The 25,679-nt window shown below is 42.6% G+C and overlaps 2 protein-coding genes across 3 annotated transcripts in view; one reads left to right on the plus strand and one right to left on the minus strand.

Moving 5' to 3' along the window:
- lrig1 (leucine-rich repeats and immunoglobulin-like domains 1) overlaps window positions 1–19,770 on the plus strand; it is a 37,337-nt gene extending 17,567 nt beyond the window's left edge. Inside the window, exons 4-18 of the mRNA XM_023295729.3 lie at window positions 2,740–2,877; window positions 3,191–3,334; window positions 4,230–4,373; window positions 4,883–5,026; window positions 6,711–6,854; window positions 9,035–9,115; window positions 10,919–10,990; window positions 11,448–11,519; window positions 11,722–11,885; window positions 12,180–12,533; window positions 13,446–13,727; window positions 15,235–15,669; window positions 16,587–16,721; window positions 16,952–17,239; window positions 17,807–19,770. Of these exons, the coding sequence (XP_023151497.1) occupies window positions 2,740–2,877; window positions 3,191–3,334; window positions 4,230–4,373; window positions 4,883–5,026; window positions 6,711–6,854; window positions 9,035–9,115; window positions 10,919–10,990; window positions 11,448–11,519; window positions 11,722–11,885; window positions 12,180–12,533; window positions 13,446–13,727; window positions 15,235–15,669; window positions 16,587–16,721; window positions 16,952–17,239; window positions 17,807–18,009 (2,800 nt within the window). The 3' untranslated portion in view covers window positions 18,010–19,770. The remainder of the gene's footprint in view (window positions 1–2,739; window positions 2,878–3,190; window positions 3,335–4,229; window positions 4,374–4,882; window positions 5,027–6,710; window positions 6,855–9,034; window positions 9,116–10,918; window positions 10,991–11,447; window positions 11,520–11,721; window positions 11,886–12,179; window positions 12,534–13,445; window positions 13,728–15,234; window positions 15,670–16,586; window positions 16,722–16,951; window positions 17,240–17,806) is intronic.
- The window catches only part of slc25a26 (solute carrier family 25 member 26), a 74,363-nt gene continuing 67,164 nt past the window's right edge, over window positions 18,481–25,679 (minus strand). For both annotated transcript variants that reach the window (XR_008601709.1, XR_008601708.1), the window contains one exon: window positions 18,481–23,538. The gene's annotated coding sequence lies outside the window, so the exon portion shown is untranslated. The remainder of the gene's footprint in view (window positions 23,539–25,679) is intronic.

A 25,679-nucleotide genomic window follows, 5' to 3' on the forward strand; every position in this document is an offset into this window, starting at 1 on the left:
CCTCCTCTCAGACACCAATAAATGTGCGTGTGTGTTTGTGTTGTTTGTATGTTCATCCACTGACTGAAGGCCAGAAGGGAAGGAGCTGACCTTGTTTTGATGAGTTTGACTGGTACAACACCTGCTCTCTCTTGCGGTTTCTATCAAACACACACTCACACACACACATACACACCATCCTGAAGTATGTCATTATTATAGATAATAATGTAATCAAATCATGGGAATTGATGTAAAGATACTCGTAATAGAGGCCTATCTGCTAATCCCCAATGCTGCACAAGTAATTGTCTTCCAACTGCAAAGACGCTGACTTCATAAAATTGGCTTGACGTAGTCACAGTGCTTGACATCAGATTTGGAAAGAGAGCTGGTAGTAAATCTGAATGGGTCAACCCAAGGTCAGGTGACCCTTCCCCTTTGCTGGGTTGGGTGCAGTCTGGATGCTGCATGAATTGGTCGTACTGTTGCTTGTCAGAGATGGAATTCAAAGTAATGATACCAATTAAGGCTGAGCGATATAGCTCTGAAATGTATCCCAATAAAGTGTTTTGTTTTAGCTGAGTTCCTTTTTAAAGGCCAATTTGGATTTAACAAATTGAGCCTATTTTTTAAGGTACACATGTAATAATTACAGTGGTTGAATGACAATTTAAAGCACATAACAATATCACATTTAGACACTTAAATAAGAAAAAAGGAATCATCTCATCTTGATAAACATTAAGTAAAGAAGCACCATACTTCGAGTTTGTTCATGCAACCAACCTTTTTATTTTTGTGATGTACTTTCAGGGCAGTTTGCATCTGATTTTTTTAAGTGAAACTATCAATCATTTTATCACACGCCTAAACGCAACATTTAACTGATTTGTCTGAAACTGAATCGAAAAGCACAACAGATGAAGCCAGCAAGAAAGATGAGGGGAGCGTATATATGGGCACATGGAAAGAGCTGAAATCTAAATTTGGCACATATTGGATGTATGAGTTAACCTATGTTATACACACATCTCAGTAGGGTGTAAATATAAGAAAGAGTAGGATGATTAATATAGCCCTTTTAAACAGAGATCATGCTATCTGTCAAGAACACGCCGTCATGGTGCTGTTGCTTCCTCGTCCACACTCAACCAAATAAGCTGGTGTAACAGCGCTCCTGTCTGAACTTTCACATAGCTTGCCGGTGTTCCAGAACCAGAGGCGTGATGTGTAACACAACAGTGTTGCTGTCTAGTGTGGTTGTCATCATGCCGCCTCCCTTTCACACAGACAGCGATTCAGCTCTGGCTTCAGTGCGAAACAACAGTGCCTGCCCATTCTGTCGCTGTACCTTGTACACCGGGAACTTACCATTAGCTGACTTTAAGTAAATGCTATTCGCCCTAGGGGTGTCAATTTATAACTGACTAGTTTTGGACAGTAAATTTTGACAGTTACCATACAAGTCAATGTCAAACACAATGGGTTTTAAAGCTGCAATTTCTCTTGCTCTGTCATGTAAGATTTCACTTGGATAGTAAAGGGATGAGCCCTCACTATATAAAGCGATCACAGTTGGCCTGTTTCTCTCTGTGTATACCTGCATTCACATTGTTTTTTAAAGATAAGTTAAGTAGCAGATAGATGTACTGTTTGATCGCCATCTTGTTTCCGTTCTTTATAACTTGTTTGCTTAAGTTTTCTTTTAGACTAGTCAGGCAAATGAAAGTGATACTAAATGAAATTCCCATCCCTAGTTAGCACCCAGTCATGTGTCAAATGTGTCACCCAGCAAAGGCTTTCATGTATACTCAGATAACGCGGGCCTTCAGTCTCCTGACATGCTCACATATACATAGACACACAGATGGCTATCAAGCAGTGTTTCCCACAATCCAGTTCTCCTCATGACTAAAAGGTGATAACTGGGACAGCATTCTTCTATTATCATTCTCTTTCTTGATCATCTGCACTGTTTGGAGTGAGTCCTGGTCCTCAAAGTAACCCACTACAGATGTTGAGGAGTACAGGATAGGGTGGAGTGAGTGACCCTCCATTCCACACAAGACCCCTAAACAGGGCTGAAGTAAAAACTCAGATCTGTTCGGTCTTCTCTTGGACTCCTGGCTCAACCAGCATAACATGGCCTGACAAAACATAGCTGAGTTAGAATGTTTCCTTATGCAGAAAGTCCTATTTTCTCCTGCTTCTCTGGAAGAAACTTTAAGCAAGCAGGGTGCATGCTTTTTCCTTTTCTGGGTTCAGACACATCAGCAGCCATAATTTTTGTGGCATCTTTTCAAGTTTTGATTTTCTGTTGTCATTTGTGCCTCCTCCCGTGTCCTTGTGTATATTAAAGCCTTGATAGTGACCAGACCTTGAGAATCACAGTCTTCTCTCTATTCCATCACACACTGAAGTACTTCCTTCAAGTGGCTCTGGTTGATCACCAAGGTCCCATCTATCTAAAAGATTTTGTGACTGTTTCTTTGTCCTTGGAATTGTTTAAAGAAGGCAGCCCCTGTTTGGAAGTCCTGAAAGTACGCATTTTGTGGTGGATGAAGACCACTTTGTTCTGTGTACTCTTCTCTTTGTGTGCCTGAGTGGGTTTAAAGAAGCCTGGGTGAATGGAGTGTCCTGCCTGGGTTGATGGGAATAGTACACTTAAGTTTAGCAAAGTAATGGCGTGAACTTTGTAGACTGTCTAGAATTGTCGACCACCCCTAATGTCTTTCATGTGTGCTTTTTATTTTTCAGACATCATAATAAGATCCGTAGTATTGATGGCAGGCGAACCAGAGAGCTGCTTTCTGTGGAAACTTTGGACCTGAGCAATAATGACATCACTGAGCTACGAGGGCAGTGCTTCCCTGCAGGACTCCAAATACGAGACCTGTAAGTACAGTCTCAGAGCATTGTTGTGGCACGTGACACACCTTTTTTTTAAAGCATTCTAAAAACTTTCACTGTAAAGGTTTGTTTTTCAGTTATTGGTATTTGTAGGAACACAAACAAAACAAAAATACTTGTCTTGTATGTCAATACTATAATTGCATTCAGTTTTTTAGTGAAAACATATGAAGAAATACTGATTACAGAATACAAGAAGTATCTGAAATAACTCAAACAGACAGAGAAACTGGGGCATTAATAAACACATGTTTGAGATTTGTTATAAATCCTTATAACGTGGTTTGTCTGTGTTCAGGTACCTGGGTAACAACAAGATCAGTGTGTTGGAGGTCAGCGCATTGGACCATCTGGGCTCAACTCTGCAGGTCCTGAGACTGAGCCGAAACCGCATCAGCCAGATCCCTGTTAAAGCCTTCCAGCTCCCGAGGCTCACCCAGCTGTGAGTACCACTGGATTTTATCAGTTTAACAACATAGTTAGTGTGCTGACAAGGTTGTGTTTTGATCTGTCAGAGCAGTTCGCCCTGCAAAAACATTATACTTTTGACATTTATGTTAAGGCTGAAAATGAATGAGTTTCCCAGTTATAGCCTTTAGAGACATTACAGAATAGAAAAGAATTAAGAGTTTGAATAAGTAGGAGTTCCTAGTGTCTGTTGATCGAGCTCTGTGTGTTTAACATTTGGAACGCTATTAGTGTGAGCTATACCTCTAAGGGTGGATAAGGTCTGACTAGGTAAACACCCGGGCCCTATTATTAGTGATTTATGGCCTTCTTCCATATCCCCAAAGTGGTTAGTTCATTCCCCACACCATGCTCCATTATCTTTGTCAAACTTCCCCCCCAGCATAACAGTGAGGTCGACCCATTTGTAGCTCATCGCCTCTATTCTGGAGAGCAAAGGGACTCACGTAATGGGAGTCTCCCCCCATTGTGGCTCCAGTGGTTTCCCCAGGTGCCTTTTGTTGGACAGGTGGCCCCGGTGACACTGTATCTGCACATGCTAGTGGTGATGCACATTAGACATAAAAGAACCTCTGTGGATGTTTATCTTTGCCAACCTGAGGGCTTTTACAGCCTTCACACACACATAGCAGCTGAACAGATTCATTGTCACATGCACAGGCGTCTTCGGCATTATGTACAAAGGAGAACGAGAACAAGTGCACTTTTTAAACATCTTATACCACATTTTCTCTACATCTCTCCTTGACTGTATCATTGTTAATACAAATATTCATAGCTTGACCCTAGTTTGTAAGCTAAAGCCTGTGGTATACTCATGATGAGTTGCTACATTTTTTGAGTGTGTGTCTTTTCCATCTGCCCTACAGTGAGCTGAACAGGAACCGTATTCGTCAGGTGGAGGGTCTAACGTTCCAGGGTTTGTCCAGCCTAGAGGTGCTCAAGCTGCAAAGAAACAGTATCAGCAAACTGACTGATGGAGCCTTCTGGGACCTGGCCAAGATGAAAGTTCTGTATGTAACTATTTAAGACATAAAGATAATCATTTGCATTAAGTTAGATATATGTAAGTTATTGTGTGAGTGACTTACAATCCAGCATGTATAGCTTTGGCCACTTAGTTGTTATGTACAACATGTGACATCATCATCAGCTATCTTGCTTATGTAATTTGGGTTCTACATGGAGGTTGGAGTGCTTGGAGCAAGCATTACCTGACAGGCTAATCCTATTTGTTCCAGTTGCTTACTATTACAGGAATACACACCAACCAAAGAAAATGACCCTTCCTGGAACTTGTTCACAATCACAAAAATCACACTTTTCTCCTGCCGACACGCAGGTTTTTTTTTTTTTCAAAATTACTCAAATTACATACATAATAACAGAGTAATGGCCACAAATTGCATTGCAATTTACACAAATACTGCTGCAAATTTAGCCATTTCAGGATGCAATAATACCACTGACATACGGAAAACTGTTGTGTCAACAAATTCTCACTGCAAAAACTTTTTTTCAGCCACCTGGATTACAACAGCCTGACAGAGGTAAACAGTGGCTCTCTGTATGGACTGACCTCTCTTCAGCAACTGTTCCTCAGTAACAACTCCATAGCCCGCATCAATCCTGATGGATGGAAGTTCTGCCAGAAGCTCAGGGAACTGTGAGTGCCAGCATTTAAATTAGCCAGAACACCCAAACACATTGTGTGCCACTCTGTTGAAGCAAATAGAAATTCAGTGCACAAATTCAATAAAAAAGTTCAGCCTAAAAAATAAAGTTGGATATTTTAAACTTTGTATAAACAACCATAGATTCAAATTTAGCTGTAAATTGGTTTACCTTTGTGTCTGTTTCCAGTGATATAAACCCCTTGTCTTAAAGCCTGAGAACCGACTCTCCCCTCCCACTACCCATATCATGCATCTACTTTCCTCAGGGTTAAATGACATTTTGCCTTAACACTCAATACGCTACGCTATTCTCAGGATAAGCCTGTTTATCCCATAATTAGAGCTGGGCTCAACAGCACTCAAGCCCTTTGACAAGAGTTTTTGTACTCTGTTCTGAAACGCAGAAGTTTGGTAAACTGCCGTGTAATCCTCTGCTGGTTGTGTTGTGGTAATTACACTGAAGGATCACCTTCACTGCCTTTGTCTACCAAGTTATTATCTAAGAGTCTTCCCTGTACTGTTGACATGACTGTCGTAATGCTGCTTTAAAGCGCTTCGCTCAGCTGAGGCGTTGCTAACTACGAGGTAGCCCGCGCTATCTGTGGCGCCTATGTTTGTTTATGTGTAACAGTCAGAAGGGATAAAGGGGTAGATGGTGATCATGCTAGTTTGCTCTGTGCATCTCAATGCTGTTTCCTGTGTGCACTTCTTAGGAATGACCGATTGCTTCTGGCACTGTTTGTAAATCTGCCTCCCAGCACTGTACCAGTCACCGGTTATATGATTTTATTATCTAGAGTTATGATGACCCCTATGACTGATAGAAGTGAGTGACTCGTCTTTATGAGAGCCAGTTATTGCATTCCCAATGCGCCAGGCTGAGTTGGTCATCAGGGAGAATCTCTGCACACATGACTGGTCAAGCAAGCCTGAAGCCTGGCCACAGAGACAGACAGAGAGGGCCACAGAGAGGGCAATAAAATGCACAATACTGCCTTTGAACACTGTTTGAAAGATACCATTATAGGATTTATTATCATTTGTAATCAGGACTTACCAGGAGGTATTGTGTATAAACCATGAAAAAAAACACCCTTCAAGTCATTTAAACAAGTCTTGACTTGTTTCTCAATTAAATTATCTTGTTAGTACTCCTAAAACAAATAAAACTCTTCAGGTCTCCAGGCTTTAAGATAAAGATAAAGTTTTGAAGGCTAGCTATGACAACGAGTAAGATTTTGAGGACTGCAGTCCACAAATGATAGTATATTCCTCTGGGGTTTACCACATACTCAAATAAGCTTATAAATGAAGGTTGTAGACATGTAAAGATTCAACCAAGCATTTCCTTTCTTTCCTGTCAAACGATTCAGACCTCAGTTGAGCTCAGAGGTCTGCTAAACCCATTCTCTGTTAACATCCTTTGGTGAGGAAAAAGTCACAATGGAAAAACGCATCATAGAGTGGCAAATAGACATTGAATCAGCCATGAAATTTAAGTATGATGATGTCGCGAGCTGCCTCAGCATTCTGCCAACATATCATCTCCTTCCAGACCTCACACAGAATATTTTTCTGTCTACCCTCTTTTATTTTTCCTCTCTCTCTCTCTCTCCATCTCTGTGTCTGCCTCTGTCCTTGTTTCTGTCTGTCTTTGCCTCTTTCTCTCTCCAGGAATCTGTCGTACAACAACTTGACTCGTCTGGATGAGGGGAGTCTGGCTGTGCTGGGGGACCTCCACACCCTCCGGCTGGGCCACAACTCCATCAGCCACATCAACGAGGGAGCGTTCAGAGGCCTCAAGGCCGTACGTGTCCTGTAAGTACACCACCCCCATCCACCATTACTAAGCCCTAAGCGACCCCCAACAACCCACTCATTATGGTTTTGCCCCTGCTGACGATGAGGCTACGATGTGCCACTTGGGAGCAGTGAAAGTTGAGATGCTTAATATTGGTTTTGCCTGTGTGACATTTGATATTTAGGCTCACATAGTCCCTTCAGTTGACTTTAGAGAGTGGGGATTGTTTACCTTTCAACATGGGCTTGATCTCATTTGCATTCATGTCTATTCATGATTTTCTTTTTTTTACTTTTACGAGGTGTTTATTGTCTTAGTTTCTGTAGCAACATCTCACTTTTTTGTGCCTTTTCTCACTTTGTTCCTATTGTTGTTTTTTGTTTTGGACTTTTTGTCTCCAAACACTGCTTCCTAACAAACTTGGTTCTAAAAGTGTTCTGTGTCATTCAGCTCCCTTAAGATCCTTCCTCGCTTTTAGAAGCCATGAATAAAGGCAGAGGTTTCTTTTCCCCCTGGTTCTTCTGCACAAAACAAGACCAAAGAAAGAAAAGGAGAGAACCAAAAGGACAAAGTCAGTGGATAAATCCAGCAGAAAGACTTGGGGGTCTTGGTTCTGAACCAAGGTCCTCTTGGCTACACCACTTCCCAGTGAGAGAGCCAGATGAGAGAGTTGTGCCAGAACTCGCTAGACAAGCTCTTTCTCACAGTAGGGTGACAAGCCAAGGCGCACAAGGCCTCTCTCTCTGCTGGCACACTGGGTGCTAGATAACTAGCTACAGAGGAAAGTTGAGGGTGGGACACAGAGCTTTGACTGCCATATCTCAGTCTTTCTCTCATGCTTTTCTTTCTTGTCTTTAATTGCTCACTTTATTTCCTTTAACTGTACCCTGTCAAAGCACAGTTAATGCCCATTTCTTCTCCTCTACTGTCCAAAGTGTATTCTGTCATCTCCCCGTGTTATCCCACAATATACACGTGATCTCTGTCTTGATTTTACATGTTTTTTTCTTCTACTTTCTTGCATCACTCCTGCTCTCTGTGTCTTTGAGGCAGGCCTAATCTAATCAGTGGAGGGGAGGACAGGCATAGGCTGAGCCCTGAAAAGGAGCTGGGAGAGCTTTAATTGGGCCTGCGCTGCTGGTTGTGCTGGCATGGGGCCTGGAGCCTGCATCAGGGTGTGAAAGCTCCAAACAAGCCAGCCTGCCCTCTAACTCGGCCACGGGGGTCTTTGGCTCATCGGGGCCCCCTTCTCCATGCCTGGTCACTCTGCTCCACAACCCCCACCACTGGCCTTGCTTTAACAAGGCAATGGCCATTCACATGCAGTCAGCCAGAAAGAGTAGGAAATTGGCAGCCCTAGTCCAGTCTAACTAAGACCAGCGGCCAATGGAGACTGAAAAGAACCAGAGGGGGATAAGAGATGCTTGGAAAGCAAAGGGAGGTGGAGGAGTGGAGACTGTTGTTGTGGAGGGTGTGGCTGACCATCAACCTCAAAGGCCTGTCTCCACTTTGGAAGAAAGCCTTTTAATGGTTCAGAAGAGTTCTCTGACTCTGATTTTCATATAGTTTTGATGCAGAAGGGTGGAGTGATGGCTTCTCTGCAGCTATGACTTCGACTAAAAATGTAGTTGTTTAGACCTTTCAGAAGAATACAGATGCATTCAACAAGTGTTTGGAAACCCCCAACTGCTGTAAATGAAGCCCTTTTTCTAATTTCTTTCATTTGTTTGCCTGACCATGGCTAAGCTTGGCTCCTAACCCATTAAGACTCTTGGCTGTACCATACCTGCCACCATCAGATGCACAGTCCCAAGTGTCTGGCCTCTCACAAAGCATTGTGTTCTTGCCAGTCACTCCATGCCGTCATGAATTATACATGTGTTTCCCTGTGCCGGTTTTTGCCTCGACACACCAATGCACATGCACGCACGATCACATGCACACTCCATCTCCATCCCACTAAGGAAAGAATGCGCTTGGTTGGTAGAGCAGAGCAGCAAAGAGGCTGTTAAGGCCAGGTGCAAAGGGGGGAGGTTGATGATGGTGGGAGGGAGCATGGGCAAAGGGGTAACCCATGACTTCCAGAGCAGCCTCTGCCAGGGCTGTGAAACGCTTCAGCGCTGGCAGACCCTGTCCCTGCTCTTCTCCTCCCGCCTTCCAGCTTTCTTATCCCCTTCTTTTCTCTCATTCTCCACAGGGAGCTGGACCATAACGACATCTCGGGCACAATAGAGGACACCAACGGGGCCTTTTCTGGATTGGACAGCCTCAACAAGCTGTGAGTGTCTCCCCTCTTTCTTTCTTCTATTCCCCCCTCCTCTCTTCCTCTATCAACCCCTCCTTTTCATCTCTCTGTCCCAGCTTGCCACTGTTTCTGGGATTCTCTCTGCTCTTCTTAAAAAACAGAGAAACAATTTTATTTTTCTTGCATCCAGAAGTTTCCCTCTGAGTCCCTTCACATCCCTTGTTGCCAGATAAGTTTAGCCAGTCCAATTTAAGGCTACAGAGTTCAGAAGCTTGAAACATCTGTCCTCTCAGGACCCCACACTTCACTTGGAAAGGAAGTGCTCACACTGAGCAATGGCTTATAAGGCCCCTCTTCTTTTTATTTACAAGGGTTGTTCATGAAACATTTAGGGTTTTTTTTTTGTTGCTCCTGTCCTCCTGTGGAAGCCCAAGCCGCCGGAATCTCCAGTTTAATCTAGCTGTCATCTTATAATTTCATTGTTTCCCTGAAGCTTTATGAGCAAACTGGGTTCTTTTAGCAGATAATGGTTCAAAAAGAAGACACGGCGAATCATTTTTATCAGTTTTTCATGATTATTTATGTTCTCAGGCAGCTAGTAAAAAGTTCAATGTTGAAAGTTAGCGAGTTGAGAAATTACAGCAAGCGTGAAGTTTCTGGCAGTGAGTAGCAATCATCAACCTGCAGGATGAAAAGATGATGTCCAGCCAAGATGGTTCCCAGTGTGAGCCCTGCGGAAAGAAAGGAGGAGAGAAAGAAGTAGAGAAAGGGCTTTTCTTCAGGCTGGCAGGGGATCGCTCCCCAATAGGCTTATTTCTATTTCTCCTCCATGCCTCCGCTCTTCTCGTTCCCTCATTCCCAGTCTCTGTTGTTAGGAACTCAGAGAGGGTGAAATTGAGGGCTGCATTCAGTCATCAAACATCAAACGCCTCACACGCCCAGCCCTCTGACCCTGACACTTTTGTCACGGCGTTGGCGGAAGCAGCCCGCTGCATCCCAAAGCTGGCAAAAAGAGTCATGGGAAAAAAGAGAGGCAGAAGGAAGGGGACATCAAAGTGTCCACCACACATACTGGCTCCCTAAATGCAGCTTCTGAATGCGGAGGTGCTTCTTATGGCACAAAAATATGTTTTAGATTTTGTTCAGTTTTATTTGTGTTGACAGTGTAATAAAATTCTTTCAGAACAAGAGTTGCATAAATGACAAAGTAGCCTACTCACCATCCCTGTGACAAGACAGCCATTTGTTTGTATGTACATGTGGATGAGTTTAAACACTGGGGTCTTCATTGTGAGTCAGCCAGCCGTATGTCCTCTTCCTGTGGTGTGAACGGAGAGGAGGTAGTAGTGGGGAGAGGGTGGAGGGAAGGATTAGAACACCAAATCAGAGAGGAAAGCAACTCACTTTTTGGCTTGACAGGCACCGACACAGACTCGAATGATTGCAAGTATGTCCTTACAAGCTGTACTGAGGAAAAAAAGGAAAAAAACTACACGTGCACACGTACACACGCAACAGAGCCTGGTCATTGCTATTAAATTCTAATAAAGATAAAAGTGGTCTTTGAAGAGCAGTGGAGAGCCCAGGTAACCCCCTCCAACCAACCACCCACCCGCCTCAGCTCATTCACTCTTGCTCAACCTTCCTCCTGGCTTAATCTCCACACAGTTCAGATTTCCAATACCTAAATCCCTTTACTCTTATCAGATTCAGCCTCGCTAATTGTGCTTCTCTCCCCGTCTTGCTCTCTCTTCTCACCCCCCCACCCCTTCCTCTCCCCTTCCTCTCTCCTTCCTCTCTTCATCTATCGACACCTTTCATGTTTGGAAACGGCAGGACTCTGTTTGGAAACAAGATCAAATCGGTGGCCAAGAAAGCCTTCTCTGGTCTGGAGACCCTGGAACACCTGTGAGTATCCCACAAGAGAGGGAGAGAGGGGTTGAGTGTAAGGGAGAGGGGGTGAGGGGGGTGGGGTTGCCAAAACTAGCTGGCAGAGAGGAGCTTGCTAGCAATTTAATAGCGTCTTTGTAAAAGGAGAAGACAGGGGCTTTTGCGAGTGCCCAGCTGCTTCTCTCTTGTTAGCCTAGCACAATCTCAACTTTGGCCTTTTTTTTCCTGCCTCTGCGCAGGAACAAAGTTATTGAGCATATGGTGAGGTCCGTAGTAGAAATGGAATTCCTATAAGCTCTTTCACAGGCTTTTGTCAAATGAGGGCAGGGAGTGACGGAAAAGCTGGCATGTACCCTTGTACCTACAGACCTGGATATTTCCACCGTAGTTAAAAGTCAGATGCTTGTTAGATTCTGTGCATAGATATAACTACAGTTAGTGTAAAGTCATTATACTGTGTGTTATGTCTTAACAGGAACTTGGGGGAGAATGCTATTCGCTCCATCCAGCCTGATGCCTTCAGCAAGATCAGGAACCTCAAAAGCCTGTAAGTTATATTGATGCATTTACATGCATACACAAAATGAATGTGCAAACCTGCTTATAGAAGCAGCCTGCAGCAGACAGATAAACATCTCGATTCCCTCTTTACTTTTGGCATCTGCACATACACTCAGAAATGCATATTCAGTTGAAGGTGCTATAGATGTATAATATACCTCACATGCTCCTTTTTTTCTCTCCTCCAGTCTCATCCAGAGTAACAGTTTCCTCTGTGACTGCCAGCTCCACTGGCTGCCTGAGTGGTTGGTGACACATGGTTTGCAGGCCGGCGTCAATGCCACCTGTGCCCACCCGGAGAGCCTAAAGGGCACCAGCATCTTTGAGGCTCCGTCGAACAGCTTTGTGTGCGGTGAGTGCTGTGTGTGCATATTCTGTGTTTATGTGGGCGGCTGTGTTGAGTAAGAGGCGTTCATGGCACAGCTTGGCGCGCTTCTGTTATTTACATAGTTGCACATATTTATGTAGTGTTTTAGTCTCAGGCTCTGCATTTGCACTGAGAAATGGTAATGGTTCCATATGTCTTGTTTTCATATCCATGTATGCATAGCAAGCAGACACCTGCTGAGGAGCATTTGTGATGTTTGACTTTCTCCACTGTCTTTCCTCCTTATATATTTGCCTTTGTATCTCTCCACACCTTCAGATGACCTGCCCAAACCTCAGATCACTGTACAGCCTGAACCCACAGTGACGGTCCTTGGAAGTGACGTTCGTCTCACCTGCACAGCAGCCAGCAGCAGCTCTTCCCCCATGACCTTTGCCTGGCGCAAGGACCAGGAGCTGCTTCGTCAAGCTGAGATGGAGAACTATGCCCACGTACGAGCTCACCACCAAGGTGCTACATCTCATGCGCCAGTCGCAGGGGGAGGCGTAATGGAATACACCACAATCCTGCACCTGCGGCACGTCACTTTTGCCCACGAGGGACGTTACCAGTGCATCATCACCAACCATTTCGGTTCCACCTACTCCAGCAAGGCCCGTATCATTGTCAATGGTATGTTGTTTGGTTTTTTGAAATCAGATATCAGACAATCAGTAAAAGGCATACGATACGACCTCTTCATGAAGATGATCTATATTAGTATTATGGAATGAGATCATTGTGCTTGTAAAAAAAAGAACATTATTAATGAATGAATGAATTAGAACAGAGAAAAACGGAAGAATATCAGTGATCCAGTGTCTGGATAAGGCAAGATGGACAGGAGATATCTCCTAAATCTGCTAAAATGTGTGTCATTACGCCATTTCCACCATGTTTATGTTTTGACAAGGGAACGATAGAAATCAGTGGCCATGCCGAGTTCTTCTCTTTCACTCAAATAAAGTTTTGTCTTGCTTGGCCTCCATCTCTCTCTGGATGGTATTTGGAACAAATTGATTTAGCTGCATGTCAGTGCTAACAGTGTCATCTCTTATGTGCACTGTCACTCTGCTTTTCTGCAAATGGAGAGTATTTATTCATGGTTAAGATTCCCCTGCCAAAGTCTACTTCCGACCTCTAGTTTCTTCTTCACTCTCAGACAGAATAATTTTTCTGCCTATTGTCTTGACATACACATTGATGAAAAGAAGCTGAAACTGCCAAAAAGTCAAGTTTTTCTATAGGAGTTAGAGATGTGGGCTTCTAACCGGAAGTTCCCTGATTTGAATGCCAGCAGCAGCTGGGAAATTTGGTTGGAAGAAGCTCTGCAATCCTTAGCAACTGCTGTCAAAGTTTTTCTTTGAAAACTGCTCAAGTACAGCGCCCATCAGCTTGCTGGTGTGAAGATGTAGTACTGTATGTTTGTAAATGAGGCAAGTGCTGAAAAACTGAAATGGACAGTTGACCTTCTTGGAATATATAGAAGTTAAAGAACATTGTGTCGTTTTGATGCTCATGAAATTTATGTATGCTTCTCCACAGTTCTCCCATCTTTCGTGAAGACTCCCAGAGACAGCACCATTCGAACCGGCCACACCGCCAGACTGGAGTGTGCTGCAGAGGGTCACCCGGCACCTCAGATTGCCTGGCAGAAGGACGGTGGCACAGATTTCCCTGCTGCCCGTGAACGCCGAATGCATGTCATGCCCGATGACGACGTATTCTTCATCATGGACGTCAAACCGGAAGACATGGGCGTGTACAGCTGCACTGCCAAAAACACAGCAGGCACTGTCTCCGCCAACGCCACCCTCACTGTGCTGGGTAAGAGCTGCAAAGTTGTTTCTTGTAACTTGGTTCTGCAGACTTTGCCCCTTTTTTTGACTTGAGTTCAGCGTAACACAGCATTGGTCATATTCCCACATTTTCAAAAATGAACTCTTGTAAATAGCTGGGCACTCAGCTGGGAATTGGTCAGTCCGAGCTGTAGAATGAGAAGCTTTATATTTTTCTTTTCTCGGCAGCTGTGGCCTTGCTGCAGGTCAGGGGCCAGAGGTCACCGATAGGGGTCGAAGGGGGGATGCTGGGGGAGCGAGGGGGACTCACAGAGGGGTGTTTGTTTGGCATTCCCACCCCCTTCTCCTCACTCAGTGGGAGGGACAGTCATGGCTGCTTCACTGCAGGCCTCAGTGCTCCCAGTTTATTGGCTGTTTTACACTGTTAAATCAAACAAAACAGAGCTTCTCTCTCAGCACATAGATCATCTTTGTCCTTTGTCTTTGAGCGAAGCAACCCCTTGTTGGACAGAGCAAAAGAAAAAGAAGGGGGGGGGGTGCTTCTTTAGTTACAACCCTTAAATTCCCCCAAAAGAGCTCATGAGCAACCATTTCTATATTTAACATGGTCACACTGGTGGATTTTGCTTGGTGACACACTTTGTTATGCGGCTTGCGAGAGACTTCTCAGCAGTTCAAGTGGAGTGCTAATCCACTCAGCAATCTAAGATATTGAAGCAAGCAGCCATGCCTGTGTGCTGAATCTGTGATGTTTGGGTTTGAGAGGCAGAGTGGAAGGAGAGAGGAGGGGAGGGCTGCAGTCGAGGGGCCCCTGTCTGGAAAACAGTGGTGGGGGCGAAAAATGGGAGCCAAAGAAGAACTGGAATGGTGGAGTGTATTGGGGGAAGGTAAGCGAGGGGGATTTAGAGAAAAGAAAGAGTTGAGGGGGTAGTAGAGAGAGGGGGATTGATGGAGAGGGAGAAAGTATTGATAGAAGAGAGAAGGGCGACTGAAGTGGGTTAAGTGAGATCTCTTAATCTGTGTATGTCCCACTGTGAGGGGAAGTGCTCAGTCTGAGAGGAGAGGCCAACCTTCACACACACACTCTCACTCAGTTCAGTGTGCTCCATTCACCAGAATGTGAAGTTGCCGGGGAAACACTGAAAACATTGTTCTGTCCCGAGAGAAATCTTGTATGTGTGCTGCAATGACAAAAGCGTAAAGATGACTGATTTCAGAATCAGAATTTGTCAGCATTATAGATATGAACTCAGATGTATAAATATAACTGCTGGATGAGAGTGTCATTGAGAGATAAGATTTCAGCAGTTGGACATCAAACTCAGTACATCAGATTGTGTTCAGTCCATCCAACTGAATCACCAGGATCCCCCAGTCTGTAATCAATACTGTGAACAAACAGAGCTGAAGCAGCAACTTGAGAACAGAAACCTAAACCTTTAGATGCCGTAGAATAACAATAGAATGATACAAATCACTGACCTCAGGAATCCTGTGGCCTTCAGGCTTTTTATGAGAACCCCTATCTTCCATAGAAACGCCCCACCTGGCCCAGGACCTGGAGGACCGCAGCGTGGTGGTCGGGGACACGGTGGCCCTGCAGTGTAAAGCCCTCGGCAGCCCGCCTCCACGCATCACCTGGCTACGCAACGACCAACCGCTGCGCCCCTCGGACAGACACCACTTCACTCCAGGAAACCAGCTGTTGGTCATTGGTTCTGCCTCGCTGGAGGACGCCGGCCGCTACACCTGCCTCATGTCCAACACCCTGGGCACAGAGCGCGCTCACAGCCAGCTGGTGGTCACTCAGCGCAGGAACCCCTGCACCCCGCCGGCGGGTCCGAGCACGGTCACTATCGGCATCATTGTCATCGCTGTGGTTACGAGTATTGTGGTGACGTCGCTGGTGTGGGTGTGCATCATCTACCAGACCAGGAAAAAGAGCGAGGAGTGTAGTGTGACTAACACAGGTGAGCTGGGCTCTGCTCTGTCCTTCTATTGTAGGTAAAAATTTACTGTGTTTCGAATTACATACTTGGTCTTTTCACTTCAGTTACATGTTCCAGTTGCCCATACTAAGTACGTAATGTTTCAATATGCGTACAGCTGGGAGATACAACTTTGTCATAATACGCCTGCCTCATATATGTCTGTCGCAGTCTGTATTGTGAAATGAGCTGATTCCTGTGTGCTCTCGGCAGCTCAGACTTCTTTATACTCATGTGAGACTCTTTGATTTATGTGACATAACTGATCAAAACTGCAAGAAAAGCATGCTGGCGTGCATACTGCAAAATCTGACTAGATGTTGCTGGACATCCTGGTAGTAATGAAATACTGCATTTGACAAACCTTGTATTGGGACATATTAAATCTATTTGTAGCATCTGATATATTATGGTAGTATAGATATTGGAACAGATTCTCAGTGTCTTACAAGGAAAGCTGTCAATCTGTACAAAACTTAAAAATAGAAACATATCTTCAACTACTAGGTTATGTTAACATATTTGAGAATAATATTGCTCAAAAAGTAATGTGCCTCAAAACTTCAGCTAACAATTACACTAATTTATTATTTATTTGGCATTTTTTACATAGTTGTTTAGAAAAATTCCATTCTGTAGTTCTGCCCAAAGTGAATTCTTTCAATAAATTTTTTTTCTAACCATTGGCTAAAACCAAAAATATTTCATTTAAAATAAACCAAAAACAATAACAGCAGATTGTATTACACTGTGCATATTTGCCACTTTTGCATGACTGTCTGATTAACTAACTGGGTATTTGTTGCAGCTTTACGATAGAGTAACTGATTATTTGAGCTCCTGTGCCACAGTATCCACAGTTCTGGTCCTAAGGTCTTTGACTCTTTTGTCTCTCCCAGATGAAACGATTGTTCCTCCAGACGTGCCCAGCTATCTGTCCTCTCAGGGCACTCTATCAGAGCGGCAGGACGTGTGCATCCGTGTGGAGCCTGGTGGTGGACCTCAGCCCAACGGACATGTTGGAGACACCACAGGTACCTGACAGTTCCCTCTCTGCTTGGTCTTCCAAATGTTTGTGCTGCCCAGCAGTTTCTCCCACTTCCCTCTGTGGGTTGCATAATGATGAAAGGAGCACTGCTGTCTTTGGAGACCCGCTCAGTATCAGAAATAATTACAGCAGACACTCTAACCACAGTGTTGACACACAGTTGTTGACTTTCTGCCACCAAATCATTTATTTTTCTCTCCCCCTGCCTGCCTGCAGGTTTCGATGGTGCAGTGGTGTGCACAGATTGTATGGAGAACGGCAACAACTACTCCAAAGATCCCGACTACCTGAGCCACGGGTTTGGTCCTGCTGGAGGCATGGAGTACCAGCAGCATTTTGTCCCCCCACCCTACTCACACTGTTACCCAGGGGAGCAGCATGAAGCAGGGTCACACATCACCCCACTTTGCAATGGAACCCCCAACGGGATCCGAAAGGACATTCAAGGATCCACGTTACCAAAAAACCACAACACAATACAGCTGAACCAGAACGACAGGAAAGGTAAAGTGATCAGTTGGTTTAAATCTACTTTTAATGCATACAAGAAAGTTTATAGCCCTCAGGACCAGAACACATGCCAACAGCTTTTACCCATAAATCCAGTACACGTCCAAAAGCCCTGCACTATCCCACATGAATATGACTTACAATAGGTGAAACCATGAGAAACTGTGAGTAGTTTAGGAGCCCATGTCAAAGTAAATTCTTTTGAATGTGATTGCCCATAGATTGTCTCCTACCAGCATCTGACAGTGTGTTATAGTTGCATGCCCAGAACCCCTCAGGATATCTCTCTAAAAACACTGAAAAGCAGCAGAGTTCTTTCTGCTGCCAAACTCCTCCAAGTGCATGTCCAGGCCTGTTCTGAGATTCAGCTTCAGTGAGGAGTTATGCCAGTGGAATTGGCCTCCGAATACCAATTCTCACCTCCACGTGTCAACGCAGCTCGACACACACATTCCTCTGCCTCCATATCCTTGAGCTGAACGCATATTTGTCTACGTACACGTGACGCCATTCACTTTTCCTGTCTCACATTTTGCCACCTTCTTTTTCTCTGTTTGACAGCGAACAGAGCGGGACAGACGTCGGCGAGCTCTCCATCACAAGAAGACTCCTTCCACAAGCCGGTGAAGCTGGCCGGCGTCACGAGCCACGGACGCCTCGACACTGACTGTGAGCCTGAGCTCAGGCAGACTCTGCTGTCCAATGGACACACCCTCAGAGCCTCTCAGAATGAGAGCGCCCCTCTAAGGAGAGCCAGCGACTAACAGACACTCAATCCAGCCCAAAATGTGGACTTTTACTTTTTGTTTGCACTGGGAAATAAACTGCTACCTCAAATCGAGGCGAACGGTCCTGAGCCTCCTGGATTTGGACTGACAGGGAACACCAGGAGGGGTAAAAGGTAGGGGGCATCCGGAGTTTGAAGGTGGAGCTTGTGTGGGTGGCATCCCATCTGAGCGTATTAGCTGTACATAGTTTAAAATCTTCCTCTGGGAGGTGACCAATAAAAATTCTAGCTCCAAAAAATGTGACTTGCATTTGAAGCATGTAAATGTAGGGAATCTTGTATAGTATATGTATGTGCAGGGGAGAAAAAAGAGAAATATACCTTGGGACTTTAGTCTGTAAATAAGAGTTTTCCTATATTATATATTATATAACTTTTACAAAAGAGTGTTTGAATATATGTGCATGACAAAGAAAGGAGTGATGGTATTTTTTATTTTTCTTAAAAAAAAAAAACAGCCTTTTTCAGCTTTTACCAACATTCAGCTGTGGTGCCTTATTGCATGATCAAAGAAACTCAACTTGTAATTGCATATATCAAGAGACATTTTTGTGACAGATACTGGTACACTTTTTATAGCAAACAAAACACTTGATTGCACTTGAATGCTTTTTTTTTTCTCCGATAAACGCTGCCAGCTATGGCCTTACAGAAACACAATTCACATGCATTGTATGAAGGAAGAGCTTTGATGTAAGTTATTTTGGTACGTTAGTTGGTGCGAGGTGGGGTATTTGTGGACGGTCAGTTAAAGCACTTTTTATAGTCGCTTCATGAACAAGCAGATTGTGTATATGATCTGCTAACAGGAATGCAGGAACCTCCTCAGTGTGAGGAGACATTCCACATATTTTGACATGCAAAGTTAACAGTACATACTGTACCATTAAGGCTCTTCCACCAGTTTCACAATACTACACATTACTGCAAATCTGCTCTGATCTAGTTCAGATAAATGCTTCTCTTATTTAACTTGGGCTCTTAATTTGTCCCAGAAAGCGACTTTGGCACAAGTCGGCAACCGAATGTGGTCAAACTGCTGCTCACAGCTGTTGTTTGGAAGCCAGTAATAATCTCAGTGTGACACCTGTCACATTCATAATCAAATGTGTGCCCCAGAGCGTTGACATTTAATTGATTGAATGCTTAATCTTACAATTCCGATGCTATGAATTTAAGAAAGAGGGAGAATGATGTTGTCATTGTGTTACTGCTGTAATATGCATCCAAATGGCCAGTATTCGACCTCATCGTTTCATGTTTGAGGTACCTAAAGGTACAGCTTCATGCTGTTAACACTCGGGAAGCTTATGAAATGTGCTCTAACTAAACATGGAGGATTAATGCAGTGGCACGCTCCCCACACTGTCACAATCCCTGGATACACTGGGTCAGAAATCAGTCAAAGAAGTTACATTGTCTCATGTCTGAATGTGTTTTTTTCCCCCTCAATCTGAACTGTGTTCTGTAACCAGTGGCCTTATCAAGGTAAGCTGGAGGACACGCTCCTCTGGTTACACCTGATAGCACCTATCAGAGATGTTTATACCAGCAAGACCAATCAGAGATCCTGCTGGAAAAGCAACCCCAGTGTAAAAGAGACAACAGGGAGTCAGCCACCGTTCTGAGTAATTTATTGAAACAAACTGTCTGAAACCGTTGTACCGATGTCAAAGCTAAAACAGTGAAGTGTCTAACATGGCATTGAAGTGTCTAATAAAATCACATTTTGCTATTATTACCCATGTTGCGCCTGTTTTTATCACTCATAAAAAAAACCCCACACACACAAAGAACGGATGATTTGTCACAACAGCATCACAAACAGCTGAGTTAGCGTTTAGCGATGGTCTCATGTCACGGCGGTTATGGAGAAGCCATCAATTCCAATGGAGCATGCACAAAAACATGAAATCCAGAGACCTTGATCTTCAAAGCAGCGAAGGAGCTTGTGCCTGAACCACAAACGCACACATAGTCGCACACACAAAACTAATCTTCCAACCAGGAATGTCTCCTGGCTCCTTAAAGCTCCAAAGACAGCAGGCATATTTTTTCGTTCTGCAGGCTGTTTAAAATATTTGCTATTGAGTCGGGGCTGACTGGAGGGTCAGAATGTGCATTCCAGATGGATGTTTGTCACCAAATGATTGACATGGCCCTCGCCGTGGCCTCCACCAATCACATGTGGCCATTGTTGTTCAACAGCCTAGTGACAAGCAGCGTGACAAACAGTCCCACCTGTGAGGCCATCCGTCTCCCTCTGCCCCCGCCAGGATTTACCAAGTGTTCGCTTTTACCTCTGGACTGACTGCTGAAGGACAGCGGCGTTAACTCGCTGAAAACAAGAAGACGAGAAGCACACCGATACTGAGCTTAACTGTTCTTCCATATGCCAGTTAGATAATCCTTCAATAAGATGTAGAGGAGTCATTTCTTAATCTTGTAACCAGTCTTGGATAACAGTGCAGAACTCATCTCAGACATACCCAGTGTGAAATGAAACCCAGAGAACCCCATGGCAGCATTACAAACTGTTCAATGGTCAAAGAGTCGAAAATCAACGCTTTAATCAAAGAGATCAAAAACAGAATTAAATGTGTTACGTCTCAGGATTAGTTGATTTACTTTAAAAAAAAAACAAAAACAAAACTATCTTGTGTGGCTAAACATCATTACAAGGAAAAATGTGTGAATTTTAGCGTATTGTCCCTTTAATGACACTATTTTACAATATGTGAATGTGCTGGTGGATTTGAAAGGCATGTTATTCTTTTAAAGTGCCAAATTCAAAACTATTCTTCGGCCAGAAATTTTAAGAATTGTCAGAAACTTTCCGACTGCTTTGGACGAATCATGTGGTTCCATCAGGAAAATTCACCAAATCTAAGCTTGTAACTGTGATTTTGTACTTGTCTCATTTTTTGAAAACTGAGCCATCTAAATTAACCAATGCTTTAAAAACAAAAAATTCTTTGGCTCTTAACCACAACTGACAAGCCTTTACTGACTCAGCTGCAATCAACAGTTACTTAGAGCACACAGGAGACAAGCATCAAAACAAATCAGAGAAACTGAGAGAAAATGAAACACTGGATCAATATAAGGAATGCAGCATGGGTCAAAAGCACTACACTGTGGTGCAAGTTGTCATCAAGCTGTTGGAAGATGCACTCAGTTTGGTGAAGCCTCCTACAGTTCATTACCTAGAGAATGACGATCAGTATCATGTTCTTGGAAATGCACAGCCAATTATGCATCATCACTGGTCTGTTGGTGAGTCTCAGAAAGAGGAGCTGCAGTATTTTGAAAGAGTGCATTAAGAAGTTACATTGGCAACAATGTTCCCTCTAATTTTCCATGAGTCTGAGCAAACACACAAACTCCCTGAGCGTCCCTTGGACCACTGTGAGCAACATCAGACGTGTGCACTGTGGTCACACCAGCATCACATCCATTCAAGTTACATGGTTCATTAAAAGAATCAAATTACAGCATTTACATTTCTGTTAAAACACTTTGTCAACAGGAGCCAGTTGAAGGCTGCAGTGATTTTAGTGACACTACAATGTATAAGAGTGAAGTTATTGAATATTTGTCTCTCTTTACTGTTGCAGCGGTTTTGCAAATTGCAGACGGACCCTGTTCACTCCATAGACACCAATGTTATTCCTGTAGCTTGAAAGACAGCTACTTTTGATAAAACTGGGCTTGTGGCACATTGTCTGCCTTGCAACAATGGGAAAGAGGCACCGTTTATGTTTTGACAACCTATATCTAACGAGTTATTGATGCTGGAAGTCCGAATCTGTGAATATCTTTCCAACTTTACTGAACTTGGGGTCACTACCACCTAAGGAGTGATATATTTAATTCTGAAAAAAGCATTTAGCCATACTTAAAGCTTTAAGTGCTTTATTAACACGGAACTAAAAATTTTGTATTGTTTTATTATCACAGGTTCTGTCTGAAAAGAGGTGGCATCATTTTAAACAGTGAAATCAAACTAACAAAATGTAATGACCAACCAGTGAGTAATACTGGATTCTGCAAAAACATAAACAACTTTTTTAAAAATCTAAATCTTATCTTAACACAGTTAATGTATTAACTTATTTATGTGTGTATGCATGTATTTATTGATTTATTTAGTACTGTTAACATATCAGAGTTCTGAGTGAATTTTTCTTAAGATAGGCAAAGGCCATTTATTGATCACATATAGGCTGTTAAATGTTTATTAAAAACTAAAAAGCATTTAAAAAAAATAACAACTTAGGCATTTATTGAGTCACTAAAATATTGTAGAGTACAGACCACATCAGCATGATTATAAGCATCCTCTGGTAAATTAACAACCAGATACTGATGTCTCTCACCATATGGACTTCAGGAGATGACTGGGGGATGATAAACTGTGACCTACTGGTTGGGTTCTCTCTGTTCTCATGTTTCTTACATGTTTGTCCCCTGACAGCTGGGTCATAATGTTTTTTGAGCAACACACCATACTATGACGTTTTTACAATGATGGTTCTACTATGGAACCAGTTTGACATGTTCAGGTGTTCTTTGTGTGAAAACTCAGAGATTTCAGGTATCAGAAGGTGGTTTTCAACTTTCTTTGTTAACTTTCTGCTTCAACTTTAAACTAAATTTCCTTCACTAGCCCAGCCCTCTGGACTTCCAGTAAGCTGTGTTCCTATTGGCTGTCCAGGTGGCTGTGTTCCTATTGGCTGTCCAGGTGGCTGCTTGGTGTTATTAGGAACACCTGAGCAGCTCAGTGTCTTCCTGCTTTATGTGGCTGCAGACAAACATTTCCTCTGATTCTCTTCACCACTGAACTGGGTTTGGCTCCATTGCTCTAGTTTGTTCTTTAGGCGTTGGCTTGCAGCTTCCAGCAGTAAAATCATCTTTAATGTGTTTCTTGGTGTGTTTTAGGGCTTTGTACTGGATAGTTGTCTTGGTAAATGTGGTTCTTTAGCCACAGTTAGCACATGGTGCTAATGTGTGCAGTAATTAGTGGATTTGGTGCAGCTGAGTTGTGTCTTTATCTTGGCTGTAGTGAGTCTTTAGAGGTTTTTGGTCAGACACATTCTGTATTCTTGTTTGTGAACCAGCGTTGGTTGTCCAGAAGGTAAGAGTTCCTGTCCTGATTCTCTGTTCTCAGAGCTTCTCTGGTAGGCTGCAGGAGACTTTAGTGTTTGGGTTGTGTTAGTTTGGTTTTTGTACGGTTTCATTTGGACGACTATCTTGAGGCCCCTCCATGTGGTTTAGTGAGGTTTTCTGGAACAGTTCTACAAAGCAACCTGCAGCAGAAGAGACTTTGAGAGTTTTTAGGAAGTTCTGGAGACCAGACTTTAGAGCAGCAGAAACATTTGTCAGCAGTTTGAGCAGGAGAAGGTGAGCTTCAGAGTAGAAATGAGACGGAAACCTTCTTGACCCGTGTGGTGAGGTCCTGTACCAAGAGTTTGAGCAGGTTGTAAAGAGTCTGTAGTTCTTTGGTCTGAAAGCACAAGAAGAGTCGACTCATTAAAGGAGAAAACCGGAGATATTGTTGGTTCTTCTGTCGCTCTGCAGTTTCCTTAGACTGAATATCAAGTTTATATTTTAAATGATTTCCCATGTGAGCCCAAGAAGACTTCAATAAACTCCCTCCATCCCCTGGACACAACATATTTTATTACCATGTTAAATCTTTTTTTAAAAATATGTTTTTGAGTTTTAATCATAGTTTTAGCATAGTTTTTTCTCTTTGCTTGTTTAGTTTTGTCATCTGTGTGAAAGGTGCTAAACAAATAAAGTTGAATTGATAAAGTGAATAATTGACTAACTCATGATTGTGACAACAGAAGTATTTTCATTGTGATTTAAGGGTTTGTTTAATTTTTAAGGTTGGGGTTAAAATCTTGACGAAAAAAGATTAAAGGAATAAATTACATTTAAAAAAGCAATTAAATCAAAGGAAAAAACATTTAATACAATAAAACTTCTAATAAGAAAATTAAACAGTAAATACAATTAAATTATATTAAAGAGACAAAATATTTAATTAGATAATTAAATGGAAGATACAAAACATGTAATTATGAAATTAAACAAATGTTTTTAAACAGTAATATTAAACATTAAAGATGAAATATTTTAGATCATTAAACATTTAAAAAATACAATTAAACAAGAAGAATATTAAACATTTTTAAAAAATACAAAACATTTAATTAGATTATTAAACCTTTAAAAAGACAAAATATTTAATTAAAAAATTAAATGTTTAATTCGAAAATTAAATCTTAAAGACAATAAAACTCTAAATAGAAATTAAACAGAAAATACAATGAAGCATTTAAAAAGAAAATGAAACATTAAAAGGTGGTAAAACATTTAAAAAGAAAAACCTTAAAGATTTAATCAAAAAATTAAACATTGGGAAAGAAAAAGGAATTTTTCAAACAAGCCAATAAAACATTTGAAAAAACAACAATTAAACATTAAAAAGACAAAACATTTCAAAATCAAATCAGACATTAGAAAAGAATAAAAGGTGAGAAAAGAGCAAAACTAAACATTCAAGAAGAATCAAACTAAAGACAAAACATTTGAAAAGACACCAGTTAGACTTTAGACAGACAAAAGTCTTAAAGCGTTTTCTAGTCTGAAATGAAAACATCAAGTTGTTTCTTCAAACATTTCCTCTTTCTATGTTCTTGGTTTGATTGTAGACAGATTTACTAAGAACTCATTTAAGAAAACTACTTTCCAGATAAAGTCTACTAGTAGTTGAAGGCATTGATCAAACTAATGTTACCTTCTGATTTCCACAAACTTTACTGTTCAGTGAAGAGAATCAAAGTTTGTTGAGGATTTCTAAAAAACCCACAGGTGAAGGTCTGAGAAGAACTCAGATGGATGGTCTAAATGTGAAATCAAGACTCATGGTCACAAGTTTTAAGGCTTCTGTTAACCAGAAAGTTCAAACTAACAGAGAAGTACTGTGAAACTTTTAAAACTTCAGTCCTCAGACTGTCTGAAGGTTCAAACTAACAGAGAAGTACTGAGAAACTTTTAAAACTTCAGTCCTCAGACTGTCTGAAGGTTCAAACTAACAGAGAACTACTCAGGAACTTAGAAGATATCAGTCCTCAGACTGTCTGAAGGTTCAATCTAACAGAGAACTACTGTGGGACTTAGAAAATTTCAGCCCTCAGACTGTGTGAAAGCTCAGGTCCTGAGGACTCGGGAGGTCTGGAGGCTTGGAAAGTCTTGGAACTGAGGGTTCCACCCTCCAGCACAAAGGCTGAAGCCCAACCTCCTGAGAAAAACGGTCAAGTCGAGACTCAAGTTAAAAAAAAACTCGAAAACGACAAAAAATAGATGATAAATGCGCAAAAAAAAGAAGAATTAGTATCTGAGCGAGTAGCTCAGGGGGATAAGAAGAAGACTACCAAGCGGAAGGTCGCAGGTTCAAGACCCACCACTGGCCTTTTTCTTTCTTTGTCTTTGTCAGAATATTGAGAAAATTTAAGAAGGGTCTGGTCTTGAACCAGCGACCTGCAGCTCCACAGGCAAATCCTTAACTCACTGAGCTACAGATCAGATACAAAGAAACAATTTCGTCGTCCCTTTGACATCGTAATTTCCAAGTGG

This window comes from Amphiprion ocellaris, chromosome 5, assembly GCF_022539595.1.
Source record: "Amphiprion ocellaris isolate individual 3 ecotype Okinawa chromosome 5, ASM2253959v1, whole genome shotgun sequence".
Classification (NCBI taxonomy): Eukaryota; Metazoa; Chordata; class Actinopteri; family Pomacentridae; genus Amphiprion; species Amphiprion ocellaris.